The sequence below is a fragment of the Xylocopa sonorina genome, chromosome 6 (assembly GCF_050948175.1).
Source record: "Xylocopa sonorina isolate GNS202 chromosome 6, iyXylSono1_principal, whole genome shotgun sequence".
NCBI lineage: Eukaryota > Metazoa > Arthropoda > Insecta > Hymenoptera > Apidae > Xylocopa > Xylocopa sonorina.
Window position 1 is genome coordinate 7,187,975 of NC_135198.1, and position 23,487 is coordinate 7,211,461.

At 31.5% G+C, this 23,487-nt stretch overlaps 4 protein-coding genes across 7 annotated transcripts; 2 read left to right on the forward strand and 2 right to left on the reverse strand.

The window, feature by feature from the left end:
* The first annotated feature begins 2,707 nt into the window (after positions 1-2,707).
* Hsl (hormone-sensitive lipase) lies at positions 2,708-8,302 on the forward strand. Of its 2 annotated transcripts, none has more exons than XM_076896901.1 (11): positions 2,708-3,022; positions 3,187-3,621; positions 3,753-3,954; positions 4,030-4,243; positions 4,318-4,508; positions 5,368-5,650; positions 5,903-6,125; positions 6,270-6,454; positions 6,598-6,923; positions 7,025-7,150; positions 7,218-8,302. In XM_076896901.1, the coding sequence occupies exons 2-11, from the start codon at positions 3,263-3,265 to the stop codon at positions 7,284-7,286; spliced, it is 2,178 nt and encodes a 725-aa protein (XP_076753016.1). In that variant the 5' UTR covers positions 2,708-3,022; positions 3,187-3,262; the 3' UTR covers positions 7,287-8,302. The 2 variants fall into 2 exon arrangements, with proteins under 2 accessions (XP_076753016.1, XP_076753017.1); XM_076896902.1 differs by having other exon boundaries at positions 6,655-6,923.
* On the reverse strand, positions 8,046-9,969 carry San (Probable N-acetyltransferase san). Of its 2 annotated transcripts, none has more exons than XM_076896998.1 (4): positions 9,741-9,969; positions 9,058-9,214; positions 8,810-8,976; positions 8,046-8,302 (listed from the first exon to the last, which is right to left on the reverse strand). In XM_076896998.1, the coding sequence occupies exons 1-4, from the start codon at positions 9,746-9,748 to the stop codon at positions 8,128-8,130; spliced, it is 507 nt and encodes a 168-aa protein (XP_076753113.1). In that variant the 5' UTR covers positions 9,749-9,969; the 3' UTR covers positions 8,046-8,127. The 2 variants fall into 2 exon arrangements, with proteins under 2 accessions (XP_076753113.1, XP_076753114.1); XM_076896999.1 differs by lacking the exon at positions 9,741-9,969 and adding an exon at positions 9,374-9,478.
* A 1,361-nt stretch (positions 9,970-11,330) lies between these two features.
* On the forward strand, positions 11,331-15,824 carry Upf3 (UPF3 regulator of nonsense mediated mRNA decay). 2 transcript variants are annotated; one of them, XM_076896911.1, is made up of 6 exons: positions 11,331-11,601; positions 12,049-12,463; positions 12,625-12,776; positions 14,001-14,667; positions 14,745-15,040; positions 15,141-15,824. In XM_076896911.1, exons 1-6 carry the CDS (start codon positions 11,479-11,481, stop codon positions 15,354-15,356), a joined length of 1,869 nt encoding a protein of 622 aa, XP_076753026.1. In that variant the 5' UTR covers positions 11,331-11,478; the 3' UTR covers positions 15,357-15,824. The 2 variants fall into 2 exon arrangements, with proteins under 2 accessions (XP_076753026.1, XP_076753027.1); XM_076896912.1 differs by having other exon boundaries at positions 12,263-12,463; positions 15,141-15,820.
* A 185-nt stretch (positions 15,825-16,009) lies between these two features.
* Positions 16,010-23,155, reverse strand: Cap-d2 (CAP-D2 condensin subunit). Its single transcript, XM_076896863.1, has 21 exons — positions 22,900-23,155; positions 22,694-22,828; positions 22,319-22,497; positions 22,111-22,250; positions 21,658-21,739; positions 21,514-21,576; positions 21,191-21,424; positions 20,678-21,010; positions 20,320-20,512; positions 19,931-20,253; positions 19,382-19,774; positions 19,063-19,307; positions 18,869-18,989; positions 18,468-18,797; positions 18,277-18,404; positions 17,722-17,976; positions 17,382-17,654; positions 17,157-17,299; positions 16,761-17,090; positions 16,595-16,693; positions 16,010-16,234 (listed from the first exon to the last, which is right to left on the reverse strand). The coding sequence occupies exons 1-21, from the start codon at positions 23,012-23,014 to the stop codon at positions 16,071-16,073; spliced, it is 4,278 nt and encodes a 1,425-aa protein (XP_076752978.1). The 5' UTR covers positions 23,015-23,155; the 3' UTR covers positions 16,010-16,070.
* Positions 23,156-23,487: the final 332 nt, after the last annotated feature.

Below are 23,487 nucleotides of genomic sequence, written 5' to 3' on the forward strand. Positions count from 1 at the left end.
GCATAACATCAATGCGTTAATAATAATATAAATATCTATATATAAATATATATGTTCATGTGTGTATGTGTGTGTGTGTGTGTGTGTAATATATGAACAATACAATATACATAAATGTATGTATAATATATATATACAAATATATATTATACGTATGTACACATGCATATATATATATGTACACCTATCAAATTAACTATACATTATGTATCTATAGCATATAGTCGTTATAATGAGGAAAAGGAAACATTGACAGTGTCGCGTATAAAAAAAACAAAAAAATTTGACTTGATACGGATTCACAGATGTTGAGGGAAAAAAAGCATAATATTCCTGTGTCTAAAAAGGAAAAAGGAAAACCGCTTTTGTTTCTTTAAATCGCTATGGCGTTCCAGTTAACGGCGATTTCTATCTGTTGTACAATAAAGGAATAGAGAACGAAGGTGGTACGCGATCATATAATAATTGGCCTACGTTGGCGATTATGCTGGTACCCATCATACGTTATATTTGTCGAAAGATATGATGCGTGCAGCGCCTAGTGTAGAGCTTGCGAAATTTATTCTCGCATACCATCTTTTCGAACAGCGTAACGCGGTTCCGGGATCGACATTGGCAAAAAATTCGCGCCCGTCAAAACGAACCAAAAGAAACACGATATATCCCTTCGATCGCGACCTTTACCTCGAGGATAACCGGCGGGAAAACGCGAACGAAAGCTCTAACAGTATTAACAAAAAGAAAAGAAAGAGGAAAAGAAAAAAGAGAACGCTTGAAAAGCCCTTTCGAAGCATATCAGTTTTAGTCTATTCGTTTGTGTCCACGTTATTCCTTCACTTCAAGATATTGTGAATTTGCATCGAGCCACCTTATATAAGTTTAAGAATTGATTTTTGTAAAGAGGTAATAAATATTTACCGTGGTAATTAACTTTAGCTTAAAGGGAAGAAGATACCATGGGGGGAGGGAAGAGACACGTGAGAAGTGGGGAAAGAAAGAAAGGATGAAAGATAGAGTGAAGGAAACAAGAAAAAGAAGAGAAAAATATACGTCCTTTGCGTAGCGGTTCGAATAATAGAAAGTCGGCGAAACGGGAATGGTAACGGAACTAAACTTTATTTTTGCAGTCGTTTCGGTATAGATCGATTCTTAACGATTTTAACGATTCTCACGTTTTTCTGATGAACCTTAAAATATCGCGACAATTATTACAAGACACGAGTTTTCGATCTTACGTCCTGCGATTGTTGGCAGTCAAACAATAAGCGGCCTCAAGGCTTCAAACAAAGATTCACACGGAATCACTAAATTTTTGCATACATTATCACAAATCACTTGCGTTGTCAAATATTGATTCTTTATCAGCAGTAAGATGTTGGCTTTGTATCAAAAATCGACGGAGATCGACAGTAGAAGGACAATCAGCGTCCGGGTACGATAAAAATTGATGTTCTCTAATAATGCTCGTTTAGTCGGATCGAGATGATGAGAATAAAAAAGAACAAACGGCGAAAACTGAGATGCAACCGGCTCGGGGAAACACGATGGACTTTTTGGTTGCTTTTAAATTGTAGGATCGGAAACTACACGTTTGCTATAGAACGTTTCTGTGACCGTTCTTCTACGAATAGAAAAGTTACTAACCGGCGGATTAAATTAACTCCTGAGTCTCCCTCTTTCTCTCCATCACACACAAAAATTTCTCCTCGCCACTCACAAATTTTATCGCATTAATACACTCCGTGAAAAAGAACGTATTGTGTTTGTGGATATATGTAATTTTACTTATCAATAAATAAATTATAAAGATCCAGTTGGATGTTAGTCACTATTCAGAGTAGCTCGAGTAAGTTATCGCGTTTAATTAATTTTACGAAATTTTCGTGTCCAAGTTCACTTACGATTTTTCACTTACAGATGCAAGAAAACTGATCATGCAACAAAATAAAACATTCTGCGTAATATATTACGGTTCTAAATGAATCATGCACACTTGGTGTTTATGTATGATTTAAGTCTGAAAGAGTATCTTCATGGTAAAAGTAGCAGATAATAAATTTATTACAAAACTGCTTCTTCTTTTTTTCAATTTTAGATATCGCCAGTATATCTTTTATGATTAATTCATGCCACTTGACTGGTTGACTAAATAGGTCCGCAAGAAACACAAAGGCGAAAGTATAAATTATTATTCGTTACTATAAGTATGACGAAATTGATATTGGATCGATGAGTGTGTACGCTTCTTTCACTTTTTTTAAATAGTCATCATTACTAACAGTAGATATATATATAAGAGCATACACGTATGTATGTATCTGGTAAGTATTTCTTGTGCTATCTTTATAGTAGTGTGTATACTACATACACACACTGGTTGATATTTTGTCATGATAATTAGTATTGTTATTAGTTAAAAGAGAGAGGGAGAATAGAAATTCGCGAGTGTATTTGATACATTACTTTTATTCGGTCATTAAACCGTGTACTGTAGTTGTGTAGCAAATAACCGATCGATAGGAAACGCTTACAATTGTTCGTTAGTGCAAGTAATAAAATACTATTGAAAATGTTAATTTGCTAGCAGTAATTTAAGAGCCGTATTATTAATTTGTTTTGATACATACAAGACGAGTCGTAAGTGTTAAGAAATAACTTCCAAACCGTGACAATCGTTTTGTTCGGACGAGTTATCACTAGTTGCATGGTTCATTGTTAAGAAGTAGGTGAGTGTCAATAACATTCAATTCGTACCTTAGCGCGTGGTATTGTTAGGAAGACAATGATATCGATCGTACAAACAATATGGCGGCCACGATAGGGATCTAGGAAATGTCAAACCTAAAATAAAAATTGCCGTATAATGTAGACTACAACGTATACGAAGGGCTTGACACACGGAAACATGATGTAGTGTAAATCAAAAGGTTTAAAAAATAATTGAGAATCATCTGTGCGAAGAAAATCCTGAATGGCGTAAATTTATTAACCTTTTTCGTATTAATCATCATGATTCTTAAAGGTATTAGTGTTGACAGCTAACTGTGATCACGTTCGTTTTATTGATTTCTTTCTTCTTAAGCACAATACTTTAATTAGCATTAAAAAAGATAGTATGGTACTGTTATAATAATGCTTTTCACTGTGGTTAAACATGATAATAATAAAACAATATTCATATTTCAGATTTTGTAACTGTTGCCTGTTTTAAAGTAACTAATTAAAAATTTGTTACTGAATAACTAAACAAGAAACAGCTCAGATGTCGCTGGATGATGACTTTGATAGACCATTCGAAGATGTTGAACCCCTACAGTGGGGAGCATTACGCGAATTATGTCAAGCTAATGTGGATTATTTTAAGTCACACCAAGATGAAAGCAGTGTTAGAATCAGAGCTGCGCTTATCGCAATATTAGATCATTTGGTACAGATACAGCCGCTCTACAAAGATATCACTAGGATTGCGCCTCTGTTTGATTTTGATATAGAAACACCTGGTAACGGATATAGAAGTTTCTTAGTTCTAATAGACAAATGCATCATACATTCACGTTCAATCTGTCACCAAATATATTGTCAAAAGGATTCTTTGTTTTTTCGTAAAAACTATCACATGAGGTAAGCATTGATGTAGATTTTTGTATGTACATTACAGACATGATTGCTAAGGGATTTATTTTGTTTCTTCCGTTCTGCTGCTTATTTTCTTCAAATTGTTACTTATACTAATGAATATAAATCGTTTTCAGAGAAATTGAGGCTTGCTCACAACTACTAGCATCTTTGAGCACTTGCTTGGTACACTTGCAAACACTTTACTCATGGAGCGAGCACATAAATGATGGGAAACCATCTCTCTTTTTAGGCGATAATCATAATTCCTATGAACTATTAAATAAACTACACACTATTAATCAGTATTGTTTCTATGGCAGATGTTTAGGATTTCAGGTATTAATAAAGACATCTATATATGTAATTAATTGTTTTCTTTATATTTTATAGTAAAATGTATTATTTTTTTAGTTTTATGAGAACTTGAAACCTGTATTAAAGACCATAATCGTTTGTATGGCAACATTCAGCGAAGCTTTTTATGCTAATGGTACAGTGTTTGCAAGATGTGCTAATTCTGTTAAATACATATTAGATCCTGATATAAGAGCACGTCGTATTGTTGATGTCTCTCAACGTGCTGACATCTCATTTTGTCAAGCTTTTTGGTTTCTTAATGAGACTGGTAAGAGAGTCTGGTAACTTTTTTTTTATCATAGTGTAAACATACTAATATAAAATGTAAATTATATGTTCTAGATATAGCACGTAGATTACCTACAATAGCATCTCCATCTTTGGCAATAAATCAAATAATTTCTATTCCACCTGAAGAATTAACTCTCCCTACATTAAATGGAACAACTATTTCAATTCCAATACCAAATAGCCATATTGGAAAGAAACCAATACATGTCCGACTGTTAAGTTCTAAGCGGCGTGAAGGAATGGTAAGAAAATAACAATTATTTTCTATAATTAGAGTAAGCAATATTTTCAATTATTGTTTTTATCTCTACCCATACAGCACAGAAACATTTTATCGATTCCTTAAAGACGTCTATTCCAGATGCTCCAAACATCTTACGATGTTAAAAACGTCTTAAACACGTCTTCTGAAAATCTTATCCTACAAAATAGGATACTTTAAAGATATCTTCCAAACAATACACATTTGTGCGTAGACGTTTTTGGAGGTCTTAATCCTTTCGAAATTGATGACGTATATATCTTGTAGTGAGAAAAAGTAGTGATTAGTTTCATAATATAAAATTTATTTTATATTGTTAGGTGTATTAGATGTATTTCTGTGATCAAATTAGAATTACGCGAACAATGATGTGTCAAGAATCATGAGCCTAATTTTTTTTTTTGTTCATAAGGTTTGGAAACATATTCTGTAAGCTATATAACAGTTTGCAATTAGATAATTAACCACTTATTTAGTTTGACTGAAAATGAATGCTAACAAGGTGCATGCATTTCATGGTGGAAAATCTATCATTGAAACAACTGGAATAATTAATAAAATATTGATTACATTGAATAAAACAAAGGTCATTGTAGAGAGCTTTAGTCATAATGCATGGTCTACAAGGAAGCCACTATAGTGGTTTGCTTAGCCTTCAGTTCTTGTAGTTCAGAAGGAAGGACATCATTATGTCCACTAGAGATGTAAGGGATTCACTTAAAAAATAGATGAAAATTGGTCGTGTATAAGACGTTTCGTGCTGTCTGGGTACGTTTTTCCTTAATCAAGTAGTACGTGAAGCATCAGTTTCACTCCTGTGCAGTACATACTTCTCTTAGGTTGGTTCAGGTGGAGTAGGGGGAGAACTTCAGGGGTTGTGCGATCAACTAATAATTCATTGTCATGGTGGAGGTTTTGTGGCGCAGACGTCGCTCTCTCATGAAACATATTTGCGTGGTTGGGCCATAAATCTTGGTATACCCATTCTGAGTATAGATTACAGTTTGGCACCCGAAGCCCCATTCCCCCGTGCGCTCGAGGAAGTGCTATACGCGTATGCATGGGCTTTAAATCATGCAAGCACGTTACTTGGAAGCACGGCTCAAAAAATACTTTTTGCCGGTAAGATGTGAAACATTGCATGTTATTGTGAGTTTTCTTTTTAATTGAACCTTCAAAGATCGCATAGCAGGAGAAAGATCCTTGTATCTTTAGATTTGATATATTTTTCACGTTTTCTACTACATATGTATGTCATACTTAAGTAATCTCTATTTAGTTATTTAATGATATAGCAATTAAAAAATCAACAAAATTGTATTTATCGTGATTTCTTTGTGGTTTTCGTTTATGCACATATTTATTCTTCTGTAGGTGATTCCGCTGGGGCCAACTTAAACTTGGGAGTTACTTTAAAATGTATACAATTGAACATTAGGAAACCAGATGGAATATTTATGGCATACACACCAGTACTTGTTGACTTTGTATTGTCACCCTCGCGGATGCTTTGTCTTACAGACCCATTACTGCCAATGGGATTTCTTATACGTTGCTTAAGAGCATACGCGGCTTCGGATAATAAAAAAGTTGTAAAGTAAGTATATATATATATATATATATATCATTCTTTTATATACTTGATACATCCCTTTCGTATAGCGAATAGTTTGCAAATAATTTGAACATATCAAGCCAACTTATTAATTGATTAATAATCTTTTATTTCGTTAAATTTTAGAGAAAAAGAACACGATCTCGTAGAGTGTGGAAAATCAGATACCGAGTCATTTGCTGAAGTGAGCGAAAGTGATTTAATAGCATTAGCTCTCAGTCCTAACGGGGATGAAGCGAACGATGCACATAAATTGACCTCTATGCCATCTGACTCTACTTTAAATTCTGTTACTCTAACAGAAGCTGACGGTAAATTAATTAGAAACGTAATTAAGACGGAAACATAATAAAAATATAATTTAAGAATTACATCACCCTTTATTTCAGTTAATTGTTTTTAACCGTAGTTGCTTTTACATTTAAATACTTTGAATTATTCTCTAACGTAACAGGAATGGAACATCTACAGGAAGAAGCAAAATCTCAAGAATATATTAACAAATTTTTAGAACTCTATAGAAATTGCGGTACAAACACTTCGTTGCACATTGGAAATGGCACGATTAGTACGGATAACAATACTTCGAGGAACGATAGATCGTGGTCTTTTTTCGGTTGGTCCCTCAGCGGAAGACGCAAAGAATCTCGTGAATTGGATACGGAGAATGGAAAAAGTCCTTTGGAAGAATTTGCATTTACTGTGCCTAGAGATCCGTATTTAAGTCCTTATCTCGCATCGGATCATTTTTTAGCACAATTGCCGCCCATTAAAATGCTGGTAAACTATTTAATTAAAATGAATATAAATATCTAGCATATAAAATGTATCAAAGAGAGTGTCAACAATTCAGCATTTTAATGCTTATAAATATTTTATAGACGTTGGAGTTGGACCCATGTCTTGATGATTCTGTCATGTTTGCAAGAAAACTTCGATTTTTAGGTGTACTAGTCACGCTTGATATATTACCAGGTTTACCACACGGATTTCTTAATTTAACGCCGGTAAATATCTTTTCTGTTCCGTAAAATATAGCAAACAGATTTACGTTACGTCGATTATGATATGTAGGTTTCCAAAGAAGCTAGCGATGGATCAGATTTATGCGTGCAAAGAATACAGGAGCTATTGGCGCTATAATTATATCCATACAGCAAATACTCATTAAAATGTAAACGTTAACATGCGGGAACAAAAGTTTCGTTGTTATTGTTGTTGTTTTCTTTTTTAGATGTCAATTTTAATTGATTGTTTTATGTATAAAGGTTAACGATAATCTGCAATATTTGAAAAGCTTTATGGAAAATGTGAATGAAAAGACAAATGTGTTTCTATTGATATATTTTATATTACACATTTATATTTTATTAATGATACACGTATTAGTATCTAGTGCAAAGCCAAACAAACTCAAAACATTGTACTTAAATGGCATTGTTAAATTATTGATATTGTTTTTGTATTAGATTAACTGAATGTGCAATCATAGGAAAAGCAACTTAGCTTTCGAGATTTTTTACTTAAAAGAAATAATTACGAAAAATAAAAAGTCTGTTGTAGATACGTGGATTGTACAAAAAATTTGCGGTTGTTTCAGTTTATAGCAGTGCAATGCTGCCAGATATTTTACACAGCTGACACAAGTTATTAAATGTATTAGACATAAGCAGAATTATGATAAGTGTGATATATCGATTTAGTATTATGGTATCGAAGAAAAGAAATAATACGTATGTATAATGCTGGCAATAATCAACTATACTTTCTTGTTCTGAGTATTATTAATTTATGGAATTGTTAAGTTATATTTTTTACGTGGATATACATTATAATATTTGTCAACTTTATTAAATTATTTATAAAACTCTAATTATTTATAACTTATAACACACTGGGATGTACAATAAAAATAATTTTATTACCAGACTATGAAAACATGTATGTAATTTTTCAAATGCGATAAATTAATGATTAACGATTTTTATTGATTACTTTGTTGATTGTTCGTTTGATTATTTTTAGGACGTAAAGTCTTTTGTAATACATGTGCATCTGCTGGTTCTATTCGTTTGTAATAATGTTCCTTTGTTTCTACTATTTCAAATCCAAATTTCTTGTAAAAGTCGATAGCTCCTTCGTTACTTATTTGAACATGGCTGCGAACCAAAGAAATTAGTATGTAAAAGTAATAATTGAAGGCTTCAGAAGAAATATTGATTCGATGAGAGTTCACTAACTTGGAAGACTTCTAGCAGAACTAAGCTCGAAACTGACAATTAATAACATTTATAGAAATAATGAAACAGTTTTTCATTTCAAAAATGGAGTTGACCAACTATTGGACTTGCACCATTTTATCTTTTCTCAATCCATGAATGATTAATTGCATATATATCGATCAGTGTTGGACATTTTACTTTGAATTATAAATAAAAAAAAATGGGAATAAAATACTAGCATTCATTATGGAATAACTAATAACATGGTATTCTTTAAAAAAAAAATTATTGATATTTATTGTACATTTCACTTGATATTTCAAAGATTATAGTCCTTGAATAATTTTGTTTTATCTGCAAATGTTATTCAACTAATACTCAATGTAGTATTTAATTCGAATATAACGTCCAACTCTGTTCATATAAATTATATTAAATACTTACAGAAATATTGAATCAAAGTTTCCATCTTTGTTAACATAATTTAAAACATGCTGTACCATTACAGTACCTATTCCTAATCTTCTATAGGGATAAAGGCATCCCAATGTCATAATATATAAACGCCTAGAGTTTTCAGAAGTATCTACTCTACAGCAAACCGCGCCTACCTAAAGTAAGCAATACGTACTTAATATCTTTGTCGATATGGTTTTTAGAGTAACATTGCAAAAAATATATGTATAACATACCACTATGTCATTGTAATATGCAAGTTTAGCTAATTCTCCAGCTTCTAAAACATCCTTGTAAAATTTTTCATTGTAAGAGACTGGAAACACCACTTGGTTAAGAAGTTTTAATTGTTTTATGTTATGTGGTGTTACATCTCCTAACTCTATTTTTGATCTGCAATTTATTACTTTATGTTTAATAGGAGAATGAAAGATATATTTATTGAAGCGTTTAAGATTATCGTGTATGATTATTATAACATTATCGTTTAATGTTCGATTTGAATATCTTTAAATGTTGTGTATATATACATATACAAATACGTATTAATACCTTTGCATTATAATTTAATTTTATGTATAAAAATTATGTCTCATTAGTTTTTATAGCTTTGCATAAAAAATTATTTAATTCAAAGGTACATCTCATACATAAATTTTATTAGCTAATACATAACTTTCTTCAGTTACATTACAATTATTTTAATTACACGTTTTTATAATAAACGTGCCCTTGAAAAAGAAGAATACTCGAAATCTGAATTAACGAACAGTTATTACGGATCATACACGGAGTGAATAGCATTAGACAGAACTAATTATTGTGCAATGAAATAAAAATAATCCGATCGCTTTCAAAATGTATATAATGTTTTGAGTTGCGTTATAAAAATATAACCTCAAAACCTATTGATACTCACCTAGTCATATTAGGAAATACGGCAAATTTTAACGTTTCTCAGATACAAACGATAACAATTAGTTTAAATATTAATTATTTAATTGGTAAGCGACTAACACGGTTAATCGTTATGTACAAAACCGTACCGTCATGCGGCTTCGGTCTCTTTATACTGAATTACCATTAGAATAGTAGGTTAAATACATACGAGAATATTCAGTGAAAACGAAACTCGTGTACGCGAGAGCACACACATTCGAGCACGGCTAACCTTTCTTATCAATCAGTTTGACTACTATTCGTAGAGATGGCGCCACCTTTGTTATTAACTACTCTGTTATTAATTAGATTAAACAAATCAATTATTTAAGTGTAATTCAATAAGTTTCATCATTTACCTACAACTTTAGCCTCCATCCATTCCTTTTCCATACCATATTCATCAATCAGAATAAGATAATTATTACATTAGTTCTATTACTGTAAATTTGCGTGGGCTAGACATCATAATTAAACTGTTTTCCAAAGTTCTATAGGAATTCTTAGCTCTTTCAGTGTTAATTCTAAAAAATTCTAATTACTTCGCATGGTCTCTGTGGAGTTACATAAGTAGAGGATGCAAGAAATTTGCACATACAATTAAACGTGTTCATACATATGATTATAATTGCATTGTAATTTATTGTATATTTCATTAATCTTATTTTAATTTATTGTATATTTTACTAGTTTCAATGTAACTTTTTGTACATTTCAGTAGTTTCATTGTAATTTATTATATATCTCATTAGTTTTGTTGCAATTTTTTGTATATTTCCCGCTGTAGAGGTAAGAGAGAGAAAGTTATATTAGAAAGCTATAAGAAAGAGTGAGACAGTTGCTACCGACTCTACTTTAGAACCCGTGGCGCCATCTCTGCGAAAAGTGCTCAAACTGGTCGCTCAGCGTTATCGACAGCGAAGTGAACTACTGAAGCACTAGCGCCATCTCTACGGAGGGTACTGAAACTAATTACCGACCTAGTTTCAGCGACCCTCCAAGAGATGGCGCTAGTGCTTCAGTAGTTCGCTTCGCTGTCGATAACGCTGAGCGACCAGTTTGAGCACTTTTCGCAGAGATGGCGCCACGGGTTCTAAAGTAGAGTCGGTAGCAACTGTCTCACTCTTTCTTACAGCTTTCTAATATATCCTTCTCTCTCTTACCTCTAAAGCGGGAAATATAAAATAAACTACAATAAAACTAATGAAATATATAAGAAATATACAAGAAATACATATTATTTTAAATATAGTCATTTAAATATGTAGTTGTACTGTAAATTATTGTATTAAAGCTGTAGATAGGCGTAGACATATTTTGCAAACATTAAATGTTTCTGTATTATGTATTAAGTTATTTTTGTGTTAATTTTCTCCTGCTTTTCATTACAATGGTTGTTTATAGTAAAACGTCTGAAAGCGTATTTAATATTCGGAAATTTTGATGATTTAGAAAAACAAGTTTAATAGGTTTTAATTCGTTAGTTATAAAGTGTGTATAGATTAAAAAAATTCCCTAATGAAAGAAACTTTAGCACTCTGTCCCATAGTTGTTTTTACGATTGAGTGAAACAAGATGGCCGCGGAAACTTTGTAAACGGAAACGTTTATTTTCATGACTCGGAGGAAAATTGCATGCTTCAAATATATTATATTTGATCAGAGTGGATCAATTGATATTAAATAAACCTGACTTGCCAAGAAATTAAATGAATGTAGATGACAATGACCGAGGAGACACAACAATCTGAGACAGCCGCACAAAATGAGGCACAAATTAGCTCTCCAGATGTTGGGAAAGCTAAAGATAATAAAAAAGAAAAATGCCGACCTATAACGAAGGTATATCTGACTAAAATGATGCCAAAAATTGACAAGCCTCTTATTATTTACGTAAAATAGATTTTCCGCGACTCGTAACACGATGCATTTAACGGATCAATGACCCAAGTTTAAGTTTTGCCTCTTTTTTTCTGTTAATTCAATTAAATTAACATAGTTTTTAAAAAGGAACATTCTAAATAAGATCCTTTCTCGAATATAAAACAACAATTGTTGAGAGTAATTCTGTATGACAGTAAATATAATATTGTTACCAAAGAAAAACTTACAGTTACATGTCATGGGACATGTTTATTGAAACTTTATTTTTAAATAAAAAATAAGAAACATCTGGCCAATACGATAATGACAATTTGTACAAATTTTCGTAATTATTTTACAACCAATAAGTTACATAATTTCATTCAATTTTAGTCGATAATAAAAAGAAATAAATTATATTTGTAGGTAGTAATACGGAGATTACCTCCAAGTATGACACAAGAACAATTCCTGGAACAAGTTTCTCCGTTACCTGAACACGACTACTTTTATTTTGTCAAAGCTGATATGTCTATGGGTCAATACGCTTTTTCGCGTGCTTACATTAACTTTGTTGAGCAACAGGATATATTTATGTTCAGAGAGAAATTTGACACTTATGTATTTGTTGATTCTAAAGGCACGGAATATCAAGCGGTGGTAGAATTTGCACCTTTCCAAAGGCTACCGAAAAAGAGAATAGGAAAGAAAAAGGATTTAAAATGTGGCACTATAGAATCAGATCCTTATTATATAAGTTTTCTAGAAAGTCTTAAAAATCAAGAAGCTGAATCTAATGTGTCGCAACCAAAAACAGAGTATTCATATCAACCCCCTGACAGTAAGTTATATTCTTAATTACTCATATGATCAATTAATCATAGTACGATATACACGTAGGAATTTAGAAACAGGAAGAAAATTGTTTTAATTATCTGTTGTATTAATATCAAGTAGATACTTTATATTCTGCAAGTAATACAACTTATATTTACTCTATAGATACTCCAAAAAAAGTTACGACTACACCTCTTTTGGAATATGTGAAACAACGTAAGCAAGAGAAACAGCGGCTTAGAGATGAGAAAAGGGAGGAGAGACGACGAAGAGATCTAGAAAGGAGGCGGACAAAAGAAGATCCTATTATATCTAAGGTGACACACCTAATTTACTCAAGCTCGTTTACTATTACTTGACTAATTGAAAGTAAACTAACTTTAATACGACAAATACAGTACAGAATAGAAGAGTTTTTAGTCAGATATATAATGAGAATTGCTTTTAACAGTCTACAGGATGTTTCATGCAACTATGTGAAATACCCTGTGCTAATCTTAAATTTTAAGTACCATATTCTCCACTGTATTTGCTGATACTAATCTTTTCACTCTACAGTCTACTTGTAATATTGAAGACAACCAGTCCAAGTATTCCTTCCTTTCTACTTCCTCAACTGCCAAGTCGGTGGATGTATCTTTTAATCGTCCTACTGAAAATTTAAGTATACCTCGTGAGTCTAAAGAAGAAATTCCCTGTTGCGGAAAAACAAACGTAATACAAGCCAAAAACAAAAATTCATTCAATGTTCAGCAACAGCTTTATAGGAGCGAAACTACAGAAGTATACATAAATTGTGTTAGAAGCATGACGCGTTTCAATGAACGCTGGCAGTACGCTAACAAGCAACCAAAATTATTTTGTATCTACGAAAAGAATTACAAAGAAAAAGACGCTAATTGCAAAAAAAATAATTATAATCATTGGAGTAACATTAAAAATAATTATGTTTATAATAACACTAAATGCACGTCACATTTTATTAACGATAAAAATTATTTTTCTATCTTGTCGAAATCCCAATTTACTACAATACATAAAACTTGGAAAATGCAAATACCAACGGAAATATCGAACTCTAGAAGCTGCAGTGCTATGTTCGATTATCATAAACTTTATCCCTTTAAAGTATGCGAAACAGGATTGCAAGGGTATCGTAAAAATTCATGAAATAGGAACTGCAGATGATTAGCAGGGAAATTCATGTTATGTATTTATTTACTGCATGTTAGAAAAGGGTCATGAGGATTAAAGAATTATTCACGTGTGACACTTAATGCGATTTAATTCAGTATTATATATATATTGTTTCCGTTTAATATTGTATCCCCAAATTTGTATACATTTATTAAGGTGTAATTAATTTATTATTGTTTAGTTTGTATACATCAAATTTTATAAGAGAAACTGTTTTTTAGAAAAAAGTGAAAATTCTGTGTTAGTTTATTGCTATTTATTATTCATTTAATTTCCTTAAAATTTACCAACATCAAAGCCGTGCAAAATGTATTGCCTCAAATAAATATTTAACTTTGTTATAGGTATTGAAAAATCCAGATCTTGATAAAGAAATGTGTAAAGATAATAAAGAGAATAGGGAGGAGAAGGATAAACTTTCGCCCAAAGATATAAAAAATCGTATAAAGAAAGATGATAAATTACGTGATAAAATACCACGCGACCGAGATTCCAAATCGATAATGAAAGGATACAGGGAAAGAATCGAAGACAGGAATAAAGATAGAGATATAAAACATCAAAGACGGCACGAGGACAAGAAAATATACGGAAGACGCGACGAGAGAGATGGGATGAAAGATGATAGACGATTCGATGGGAAGGATGAGAGAAAGTATGATTTTAAAGAAGATATCAAAGATTCGAGGGATCGAAAGATCGAGGAGAAACGAGGTAAAAGTTACGAAAAAATGAGGCAAGAAAAAAAAAGACTTGCGGAAACCAAAAAGCAAAATGTAGAATTTAGTGTTGATACTGAAAATAGTGTGAAATTACGAAACGAGGACGAAGAATTCCAGAAAAAGGAATCTCAAGTTGATTTGTATGAAAACGTCAAGGAAGAAGAACCTGTAGGCGATAAAGATGATGCTAAAATAAGCAAGGGTAAAGATAAGCAGGAAATTAATGAAAGGAAAGTTTTAATAGAAGATACTGGGCGAGACCTGGAGTCGAAAGAGCTGAAAAGAACAGGTATGATTCATATATAATAGTCCTGTAAGTTTTTGTACAAATTTTGCCCTTTTAAAATATTAATGTTCTTTATACAGAAACTATATTAACGACCATTGAAACCAACAAAGATATTGAAAAGTCAAAATCGAACGAAAATATTAACAAAGACGACAATGAAAATGATGACTCTGAAGAAAAGAAGGATTCGAAAATAACAAAGAGACGTAGCTCGCTTGAAAGCGGTGGGGAAGGTGGCACGGGAGATGGAAGTTGTTTGAGAAGGCATAAGTCTTTAGATGGTGGGGATCAAAATAATTTACAAAAGACTGAGAGTGAAGATAAAGAAAAAGATAAAAAAGATCCCCGGTTAGAACGTAGAATTAGAAATAAGGTATGCAATCCTGTTCCTATAAAAACATAAAAATTACAGGATTTAAATTGTATGATTTTAAACAATTCTGTATATATCCGTTTTTGTTGCACACCAATAGGATCGACCTGCCATGGAAATTTATCGACCTGGAATGGGAAAATTTAGTAAACAAAGATTAGAACGAGAAAAATCTAATACTAACGATGAACGAGCATCACTTTCGCAAAGTCCTACTCCGAATCCTAATGCTAACAATCTCTGTAAATCGGGGAAACCTGGAACAGAAGTACGTTCTATGACGTTCAAACGTAGCGTTAGCCGTGATTTAGTATAACGAACACTAAACTTTACAAAATTCTTCCTGGTATTAGCGATACATGTGTCGAGTCTGTGTTAACATAAGATTTTTACACTAGTTTTTCTCACGGCGTACAATATCATACAGTGTATCTATTGTACACAGGTGCATAATAAATACAATGTCCTCCTCTACTTATTACTGGAAGATTCATATAGCCAGAAAAATGTATAAAGCTCTCAAAGTTATTTACGTTAAATAATTCAACATATATAATTAATCATACATCAATTTTTGTTCAACACCTTTGTTATGACGTGTATGTGATACATAATATTGTGAATGTTACATCAGTGTTCGTGATTTTTATTAGAATAAATAACATTTCTGTAATGATATTACACACTATAAAATCAGTTATTGCATTTTTTGTAATAATGTTTTATAACAAGAGAGATTAAACATTAAAATTGAAGTAACTCTCGTTGATACCTAAAAAAAAGCCTTTTACGAAGAAAATTATATTTAATTAATTTCATTGTTTGATGCCACTAAGAAGAAAAACAAGTGCAATTATATAAAAGGCATTTTTATATATTATTAGATTTTTATTAAAATAATTAAACTAAAAAAAGAAAATTACTTATTTTTCACTTAATTTAATTCCCGGCCAATTTAGTATACTATAATTTAGTATACTAAAAAATATAAAATTTATTAATTACACTAATACATACATTTATATAAGTTTTAGTGTTTTGCTCGTGATTGAGACAAGCGTGCCGAAGATCTTATTGGAATATTCATTGACGTTGCCAGCTGCTGCTTCCTTCCCCTTGAAGATAATGGTGTAGATGTATTTGCATCAGTACCCTTCTTTCGATTGCTTCTGGTTACAGATGTATTTACCTTCACTGGTACAAGAACAATAGTCGCGTATATGTTGTGTAGAGGGTATATGTTGTGTATAGAAGGTACAATCAGTAGGGGTATAATTCTACATAAAAATATGGCTCGAAAATGTAATGAAAGAATGTAATGTGTTCATTTGATATTGCATTTTTTAAAAAATGAAAAAAATGAAAATTTATAGAATAATTGGTTAACTATACCACTGAATATGTTCAATACGGATATATTATAGATGTTTTCTCTGAAGTATTTTGTGAACGTGAATGCGTCTGTTTTATTTAATGAAACTCAGTAAATACGTTAAATCATTATATCTATAATTAACTAAATAGACAAATAATATATAATCTAGTTATACGTACGTTCTCTTCTAGGAGTTTTCATTGGTATATTATCTGGCTCCGAATCCGAATCAGAACTGCATTTATTTTCAAAGGACTTCCTTTTTTTTGAACTTTTTGCTATGAAACAATATGATAATTAAATTAAAGTGATTTGGAATAACAATCCCGATTCAAAGAGACATACGTTTTATCGCAGGCGTTAAATCCGAAACATTCTCGTCGATATCATCGTCTTCTTCTTCGCTACTACTTCTACGTTTTGAATGCCTAACACGTTTTCTTTTGACAGTGGATTTTGGTGCTAATGGCGGTGGCATTGCTTCACTGTCACTCTGTCTCGAATTCTCTGTACTTTTAAGGAGGTCTTTTATTTTTTCCTCCAATTCTATACAAGCCGATTTCGCATTTGGTTTCTTCTTTGTTTGCTCGATAACAGTTTGCAATGCCTTCAATACTTGTTTGTGATGAATTTTTTCCTTCAGTAGAGGCAAACTTTCAGTAAGTTGATGTATACCTAAGTGAAATATAATTTATGTTTTAATATAATTTCATTGTGTTTACACAAATATCAGATATTTACTTTTTGCACTAAATTGTAAAAGTGAAAGACAATAAGCAAAATCACGCCATTGCCTTTCCGTAGTGGCTAGTTTAAACCTAGTGCAAATCTTATCAATGATAGCATCAATTTGCTTTTCCTTCTGCAGCAAACTCAAAATGTGCCTGAAAACATTTTAAAGGGTGCAATTAATCAAATAAAATTTTAGAATCTCTTATGTTTCTTTACCATATATTTTATACATACTTCAGAATCTCTTGGAAATGTGTTTCATTTATTTCTAAATCCGGATCAGTCAGTCGGGACAATATGTCAGGCATCACGTTATATAAAGCGTTTCCTTTGTCCGAAAGTGTTTTGAAAAATTGTTTTGCGTCTTGTCTAATTTGGGCATCCTTATCGACAATGCAGAGGGCTAGTTCTGATATTTGACCTCTCACGCGTACCATTTCTCTCATTATAAGACTTGATAAAACTCGAACGCAAGTACTTCGTACTTTTGTATCGTTATCCTGAAGTCTGAAAACGAATCGCGCTTTAAGTTGATTAGGATGAGAAAATTGACTAAACTATCTATCTCAAGTACCTGCCATAAACGTGTTTCATCCATGGTTCAGTTTGATTTGGAAACCTAGTTGCAAGATCACTTATTCCAATAAGAACATTGGCTCGAATATTTGGATATGGTGAACGTTCTAATATTGTGATTAAAAGTTGTAGATATTCTTCGCAAAATCTAGAGCTTACTGTCATCATTTTACTAAGAGCAAGAGTTCCAGCAGCTTGTATGTCTTCGTTGTTGTACTTATCATTATACTGGCATACGTCTAATACTAATGGACTGTAACACATGAAATGTGCAGATATTTACTAATAATATATGATATGCAGGATATACCTTTTAATTAGAAGCGCAGCAACACTTCATGGATCATTGAAAATATGAGAACATTATCATTATGAGAGTTGTTTGATAACTATTGGGTAACTATGCCCTATGAAATCGTGCTAACTCTTAAAATTGAGTTAGACTACTCAGCTGAACGATCTACAATTCATGTTAATCTACCTATTTGAAATTTTACTATCTATTTTAAATTTAAAAATCAAGCTGACTTCGAACATTAATATATGAACATACACAAATTTTGCTAAAAGTCCATCTCCAGTTACGACATGATTTTCAAGGATATCGTTTATAAACTCTGCATCCGCGTCCTCTGCTGCTCCTTCCACAGCTTCCTCCCCAGTATCTTCAATCAGACTCGTCTATATATATAAAAAATAATAATTTAATTCATTTTAAACAAATTTATCTATTTTATTACATACCTCTTTATTACGAAGTATTTTTCTTGCACTAACTGAAGTGGCATGTTTATAAGCAGATTTACTAGTATTCAATACTTCGGTATCTTTGGCATTATTATTTGAATTCTTTTCTTTTTTTAATTTCCGTATAGTATCTCTTCTTTTTAATTCCTTATAAACTGATGTATCTAAATGCACCATCTCCTTGATCGCGATATGTCCAATTAAATATAACAATTTAGATAATAAGAAAAACGAAACAGTATGTTCAGTTGAATTGCCATTAAATTGTCCCCGACTGTAGACTTCTAGTAACAATCGCTTCATTAAATGGTCAGGTTGATTTGCTAACTAAAGTATTAAAATATTAGAGGAACCATTTTTTATAAAATTGATATAAATCATATCATTACACGTCTTACATGATAAATTGCATTAATTGCATCAGTTGCAAATGAAATATATCCATCTTCTTCCGAGTTAGTAAAATTTTCTATTAATAAAGTAAGAATTTTCTCAAACATTTCATGATCATTGGGATATCTATCAACGATAATAACAATTAAATTAATTATTATGTATAACTGAAAACATTTGATTTTGATGTTTTGTATACCTAACAGGTGGTTTCTCCATATCATTATCTCTATGTTTTATAGCTAATAATGCTCTACATGTGTCTCTGGCTAGTAAAAGGTCAATTTTTGTCCGTACTCCGAATCCTACTTTTATTAATACTTCTAAATTTCCAGTTATAATACCACTTTGAGCTTGAGCAATCATTGTTATCAGCATTAGAGCGGATCTGCTACTTACGAGATCTGTATCCGACGTTTTCATTGAAAAATTCTCCCATAAAACCTATTAAATGAATTATAACCATAGTACTTGCTTGTAGTACAAAAGAGCAAAGTTAAAAAGAAATATAATACTACCTGCAATACTTCACTGTTTATTTCATTATTATTATACCATGTTAAAATAAGTTGAGTCAAAGCTTGACTTTGACCAGGTTGAAGACTTTTTAGTAATTCAATTAACGCTTTCACGCAGGTAAGAGCTTTTTGTCGTTCAGACTTTTGATTTTTGTCTTTGTTCAAGTATACATCTTTGTATACTATTGCCACATTGTTCCGTACCGATTGATCACGATGGAAAACTTGAAACAAAGCATCACGCATCGCGGTTGCAGCACCAGCCACACCAAATTGGTAAGCGGTTCCAAGTAAAGTGCACGCCTCAACAGCATCACTTGCTGTGGTAGAGAAAAGTAAGTTTTCGGCCATGGGCATAGCAATTTCTAATTCGGTTGTAAATTCTAAACAATTCTAAACAATATATGTCATCATGTAATTTTTAATAATAAAATTTTATTAATACTAGAACAACCAAAGATTGAACTATCATTTTATAAAAATGGTAAAATTAGCTTCAATTTCAGTTATTCTACTGTTAAGATTAGGGTAAAATATTTAAATACCTACTTTTAAGTAATTTATAACTCTTTTTGTTGCTATTATGTCTTCCTTCTCTTTGCCGTTATCTGTTGATAGTCTTTTATCTGTATTTTCTTTTGAAATATTCAAATTGTCTTCTGATTCCATAAATATTTTCAATAAAAATAAAAACAGACATTCCTCTTTTGCCTCAAGCGAAAGATTCTCAACATCTGAACTTTTCTTTAATTTTGTGCAAATTTTCCACAAATATGTTACTGCTTCAAGAATTTTTTCCTTTAACATTAATTGTCTCACATGTTCAAATGCGGTGTCAGGATTAATATTTTTATCACCATTATCTTCGTCATCTAATCCATGAAATGGAAATGCATTTAAATTAGATTATCCTATTGGATTGAATCAAACATTCATACCTTCCGTTACATCCTTTTTCTTTCCACCATTAATAACTTCTTTAAGTGCTTTCTTTATTTCTGGAAGCAAAGTATTCCACAATTCCAATCTTTCTTTATCACCACGAGCACTTTTACTAACATTTTCAGTTTGCAATCTTCTCAATTTCATTTCTTCTTCTTCTAATAATTTAGATATTTCTACTTTGTTTAACTACAAATACATTTAATGCTACTTTAGTGCAAAATAATTGACATTTGCTGACATTTTACTCATCTTAACAAAAGATGAGTATAACATAGATATTTCACTTGTTATAAATTACAACTATAAGTTTCCAAATACTTTCATAAGCACTGTACAATATTTTTCACTCACTTTCGCCGCAAATGGATTTCCTTGAAGTAAAGCGCGTATTAATTGCAATGCTTGTTTTCGTACATTCGCACTTTTATCTTCTAAACGTAACGCTGTAGCAGCTAAAAGCTTTCCCTGTCTTGCTAATGGAATAGCTCCTTCGCAACATAAGGATTGCCATACCTGTAAAACTTTCGATCTGACATAAGCATTATTGTCTAGAATATGTTCTTCCAAATTGTTAAGGCACACGTCGCGTTGATCTTTCTGTTCTTGCGTAAGGTTGTCTCCAGTCAACACTTTTTGTACAACCTCTCGTATAACACTAATAGTACAATTTCTCATAGTATAATGCTAAAAAAATAGAATCTGAATGAATATGAAGTAAATGAAATATACAATACATCTTCATTGACCAAAATAATGAATTTTTAAATATTATAAAATCAGCATATTTTCTATTGCATGCTATTTTAATTTAAAAATTATATTCAAAATGTAGTTTTATAATAAAATTAACATAAGGGAACATACTTCACTGGCCAAATAATCCATAATATCATCAAGAATAGTAATTATCAAATTTGGTGCAGAAGAAGCAATAGTTTCTAGAAATGCTGATATATTACGACTGTCGGCTTCAGATGGTTCACTCTGGTCAATTTCTTTCATTATTTCTCTTATTAAACCGCTACAACCGCACTCGTTAACCATACGTATAACTCCAGTAGCTATATGTAAAGCTAATGAATCGTGTAATTTTACCAACTAAAATATCAATCTACTATTAATATCTTATAAACTTTGTTCAACTTTGAACAAAACTTCACAATAATCACAAAAACATAGAGGTATACCTGAATTATTCTTACTACACAGCTTATACCATGATTATATCTTTTGACCAAAGTACCTAAAATCTTGTTTCAAAAAATTATGTAAATTTTAGTGGTTTTTAAAAATAACTTAATACGTATAAAGATAATACGTATAAAGTTTACCTCAAAAATAGTTTGTCTCGTATGCTTCTGTGCTGTGTCTTTACATTGCTCTAAAATTTTATAACATACTTTACCAAATAGCCTGAAACATAAAAGACTATATTTACTTTGTATATGAAAATAATTTCTTAAATCGTAGTCAACTCTTTCTGTGTACATTTCAGAAGTACTTACACAGAGTTATCATTGGATCAAATTGACTCTTAGCAATTTCCAAATCTGTATACCTCAAAAACTGTGCCATTTTTAGGAAAAATGTGAAGGCAATGTTTAGAAAGCAAAAAGTTATATTTTGTGTTTGCATTGTTACTTTTAAAAACATAATTTAAAAGGCACAAAGCATCAATGAAAGTTAACCATTGTTCTATTGACTTAAAAATTCTTAAGTCAAAATGACCCAGCGTGTAAATATAGGGATAATATATGTATACATTTTGTAATAATTAAACATACATGACAAATGAGTCTTCAACGATAGGAGACTGCCATAGTTTATATAGTGGTAATTGTAGCAATCTGTAAATATACTCCAATGCTTTCTCTCTACTACTTTCCCACTCTTCTTCTATATCTGATTTTGCTGATTTTTTACGCTGAATGAAAAGGTGAATTTTATAATATTAATCTGTATTAATTTTTAGTTAAATTATATCAAACAAACCTTGCCCACGCATTTATCATTTGCATCCTTAAAAACTTCATTATCTATATAGCAAATAAACCAAGAAAATAAGTATGCAAGCATTTTAGCTATATTTAAGTATCTAAGTCTATCTTCTTGTGGTACATCATTCCCTTTCTCGAATATACTTTCCATGTCAAGCACCAACATTTCCATACCTTTACAACATTAAATCTTCATTTAATAAAATTAATTATAATTAGCGATAACAATTCAATACTACTAAACATTGATTTATTAGAGAAACTGGCACAGCTTGAACCACAATAATGATTCTTATGACAACATCTAATCGTAATATACAGAAAACATATACGCAACACATACAAAAGTATAATGTAATATTTCTTTTACCCTTATGAAGTCTACTGAATGCCCGCATAATAATTGGTAATTCCACGTTCTTGCCATGAACAATTATGGAGAAAAATGTATCAAAATGTTCTAGAATGAAATTTATCCCGCTTGCATTGAGAGCTGTCCGTGCATCTATAAATAAGAGCTTTGCTTTAGCAGATATTAAGAATAATATATAAAAATGTATTAAATTGATAGCATACCCTCAAGAGCTTGTGATAATATCCGTATTGGTACGATTTTCTCAACGCAATACTGTCCAGTCTGACTTTGCAGAAGTTCATCCTTATTTACAGGGATTACAAAATCCTTGATCATTTTATTTGATAACGATATGTAAGGCTTTTCTTTTAATGTTAGTACTCTATATTTATAAAGTACAAAAATTGTACAAATTTATGCAACTGTGAACAGTAAGTATAATTATAAATTGCAATAATATTTATACTTAAACACAATATAAACAACGGTAACGACTGCGGATGATGCTTACTTTCAAATTCACTGTCACCAACGTTATCAGATACAAGTCATGATTAAATAACTTAATTTATGCACATACATGGAATCAAACGTAACTATTGGACATTTTATTCATTCACTTATATTTGATTCTGTTGTTATTTAATTTTAAATTGCAAATAAAAAGTGATCATTAATTCTTGTGTAAATCTTACTGCTTTTGCCTATGTTGGCAACAAAATTGAATCGTTAAACCACAGATGAACCTTACAGAGGCGAAACTCTAACCTTTTGTCTGTCCACTTCTGGACGCGAATGTGCTCATAAAA

What these genes read in the sequence shown, in the direction of transcription:
- San (XM_076896998.1), bottom strand. An exon ending in CATATTACAATGACATAGTG is followed by an intron (nt 8,977 to 9,057) that starts GTATGTTATACA and finishes TGCTTACTTTAG; the next exon opens with GTAGGCGCGGTTTGCTGTAG. An exon ending in AACTTTGATTCAATATTTCT is followed by an intron (nt 8,303 to 8,809) that starts GTAAGTATTTAA and finishes TTTGGTTCGCAG; the next exon opens with CCATGTTCAAATAAGTAACG.
- Cap-d2 (XM_076896863.1), bottom strand. Translation starts at nt 23,014, where the DNA reads ATGATCAAGGATTTTGTAATCCCTGTAAATAAGGATGAACTTCTGCAA. An exon ending in GAGTTATAAATTACTTAAAA is followed by an intron (nt 19,775 to 19,930) that starts GTAGGTATTTAA and finishes TATATTGTTTAG; the next exon opens with AATTGTTTAGAATTTACAAC. An exon ending in GAAAACTCCTAGAAGAGAAC is followed by an intron (nt 16,235 to 16,594) that starts GTACGTATAACT and finishes TTCTTGTACCAG; the next exon opens with TGAAGGTAAATACATCTGTA.
- Upf3 (XM_076896911.1), top strand. Translation starts at nt 11,479, where the DNA reads ATGACAATGACCGAGGAGACACAACAATCTGAGACAGCCGCACAAAAT. An exon ending in GAAAGAGCTGAAAAGAACAG is followed by an intron (nt 14,668 to 14,744) that starts GTATGATTCATA and finishes TTCTTTATACAG; the next exon opens with AAACTATATTAACGACCATT. An exon ending in AACGTAGAATTAGAAATAAG is followed by an intron (nt 15,041 to 15,140) that starts GTATGCAATCCT and finishes GCACACCAATAG; the next exon opens with GATCGACCTGCCATGGAAAT.
- Hsl (XM_076896901.1), top strand. Translation starts at nt 3,263, where the DNA reads ATGTCGCTGGATGATGACTTTGATAGACCATTCGAAGATGTTGAACCC. An exon ending in TTGGTTTCTTAATGAGACTG is followed by an intron (nt 4,244 to 4,317) that starts GTAAGAGAGTCT and finishes TATATGTTCTAG; the next exon opens with ATATAGCACGTAGATTACCT. An exon ending in GATAATAAAAAAGTTGTAAA is followed by an intron (nt 6,126 to 6,269) that starts GTAAGTATATAT and finishes GTTAAATTTTAG; the next exon opens with AGAAAAAGAACACGATCTCG.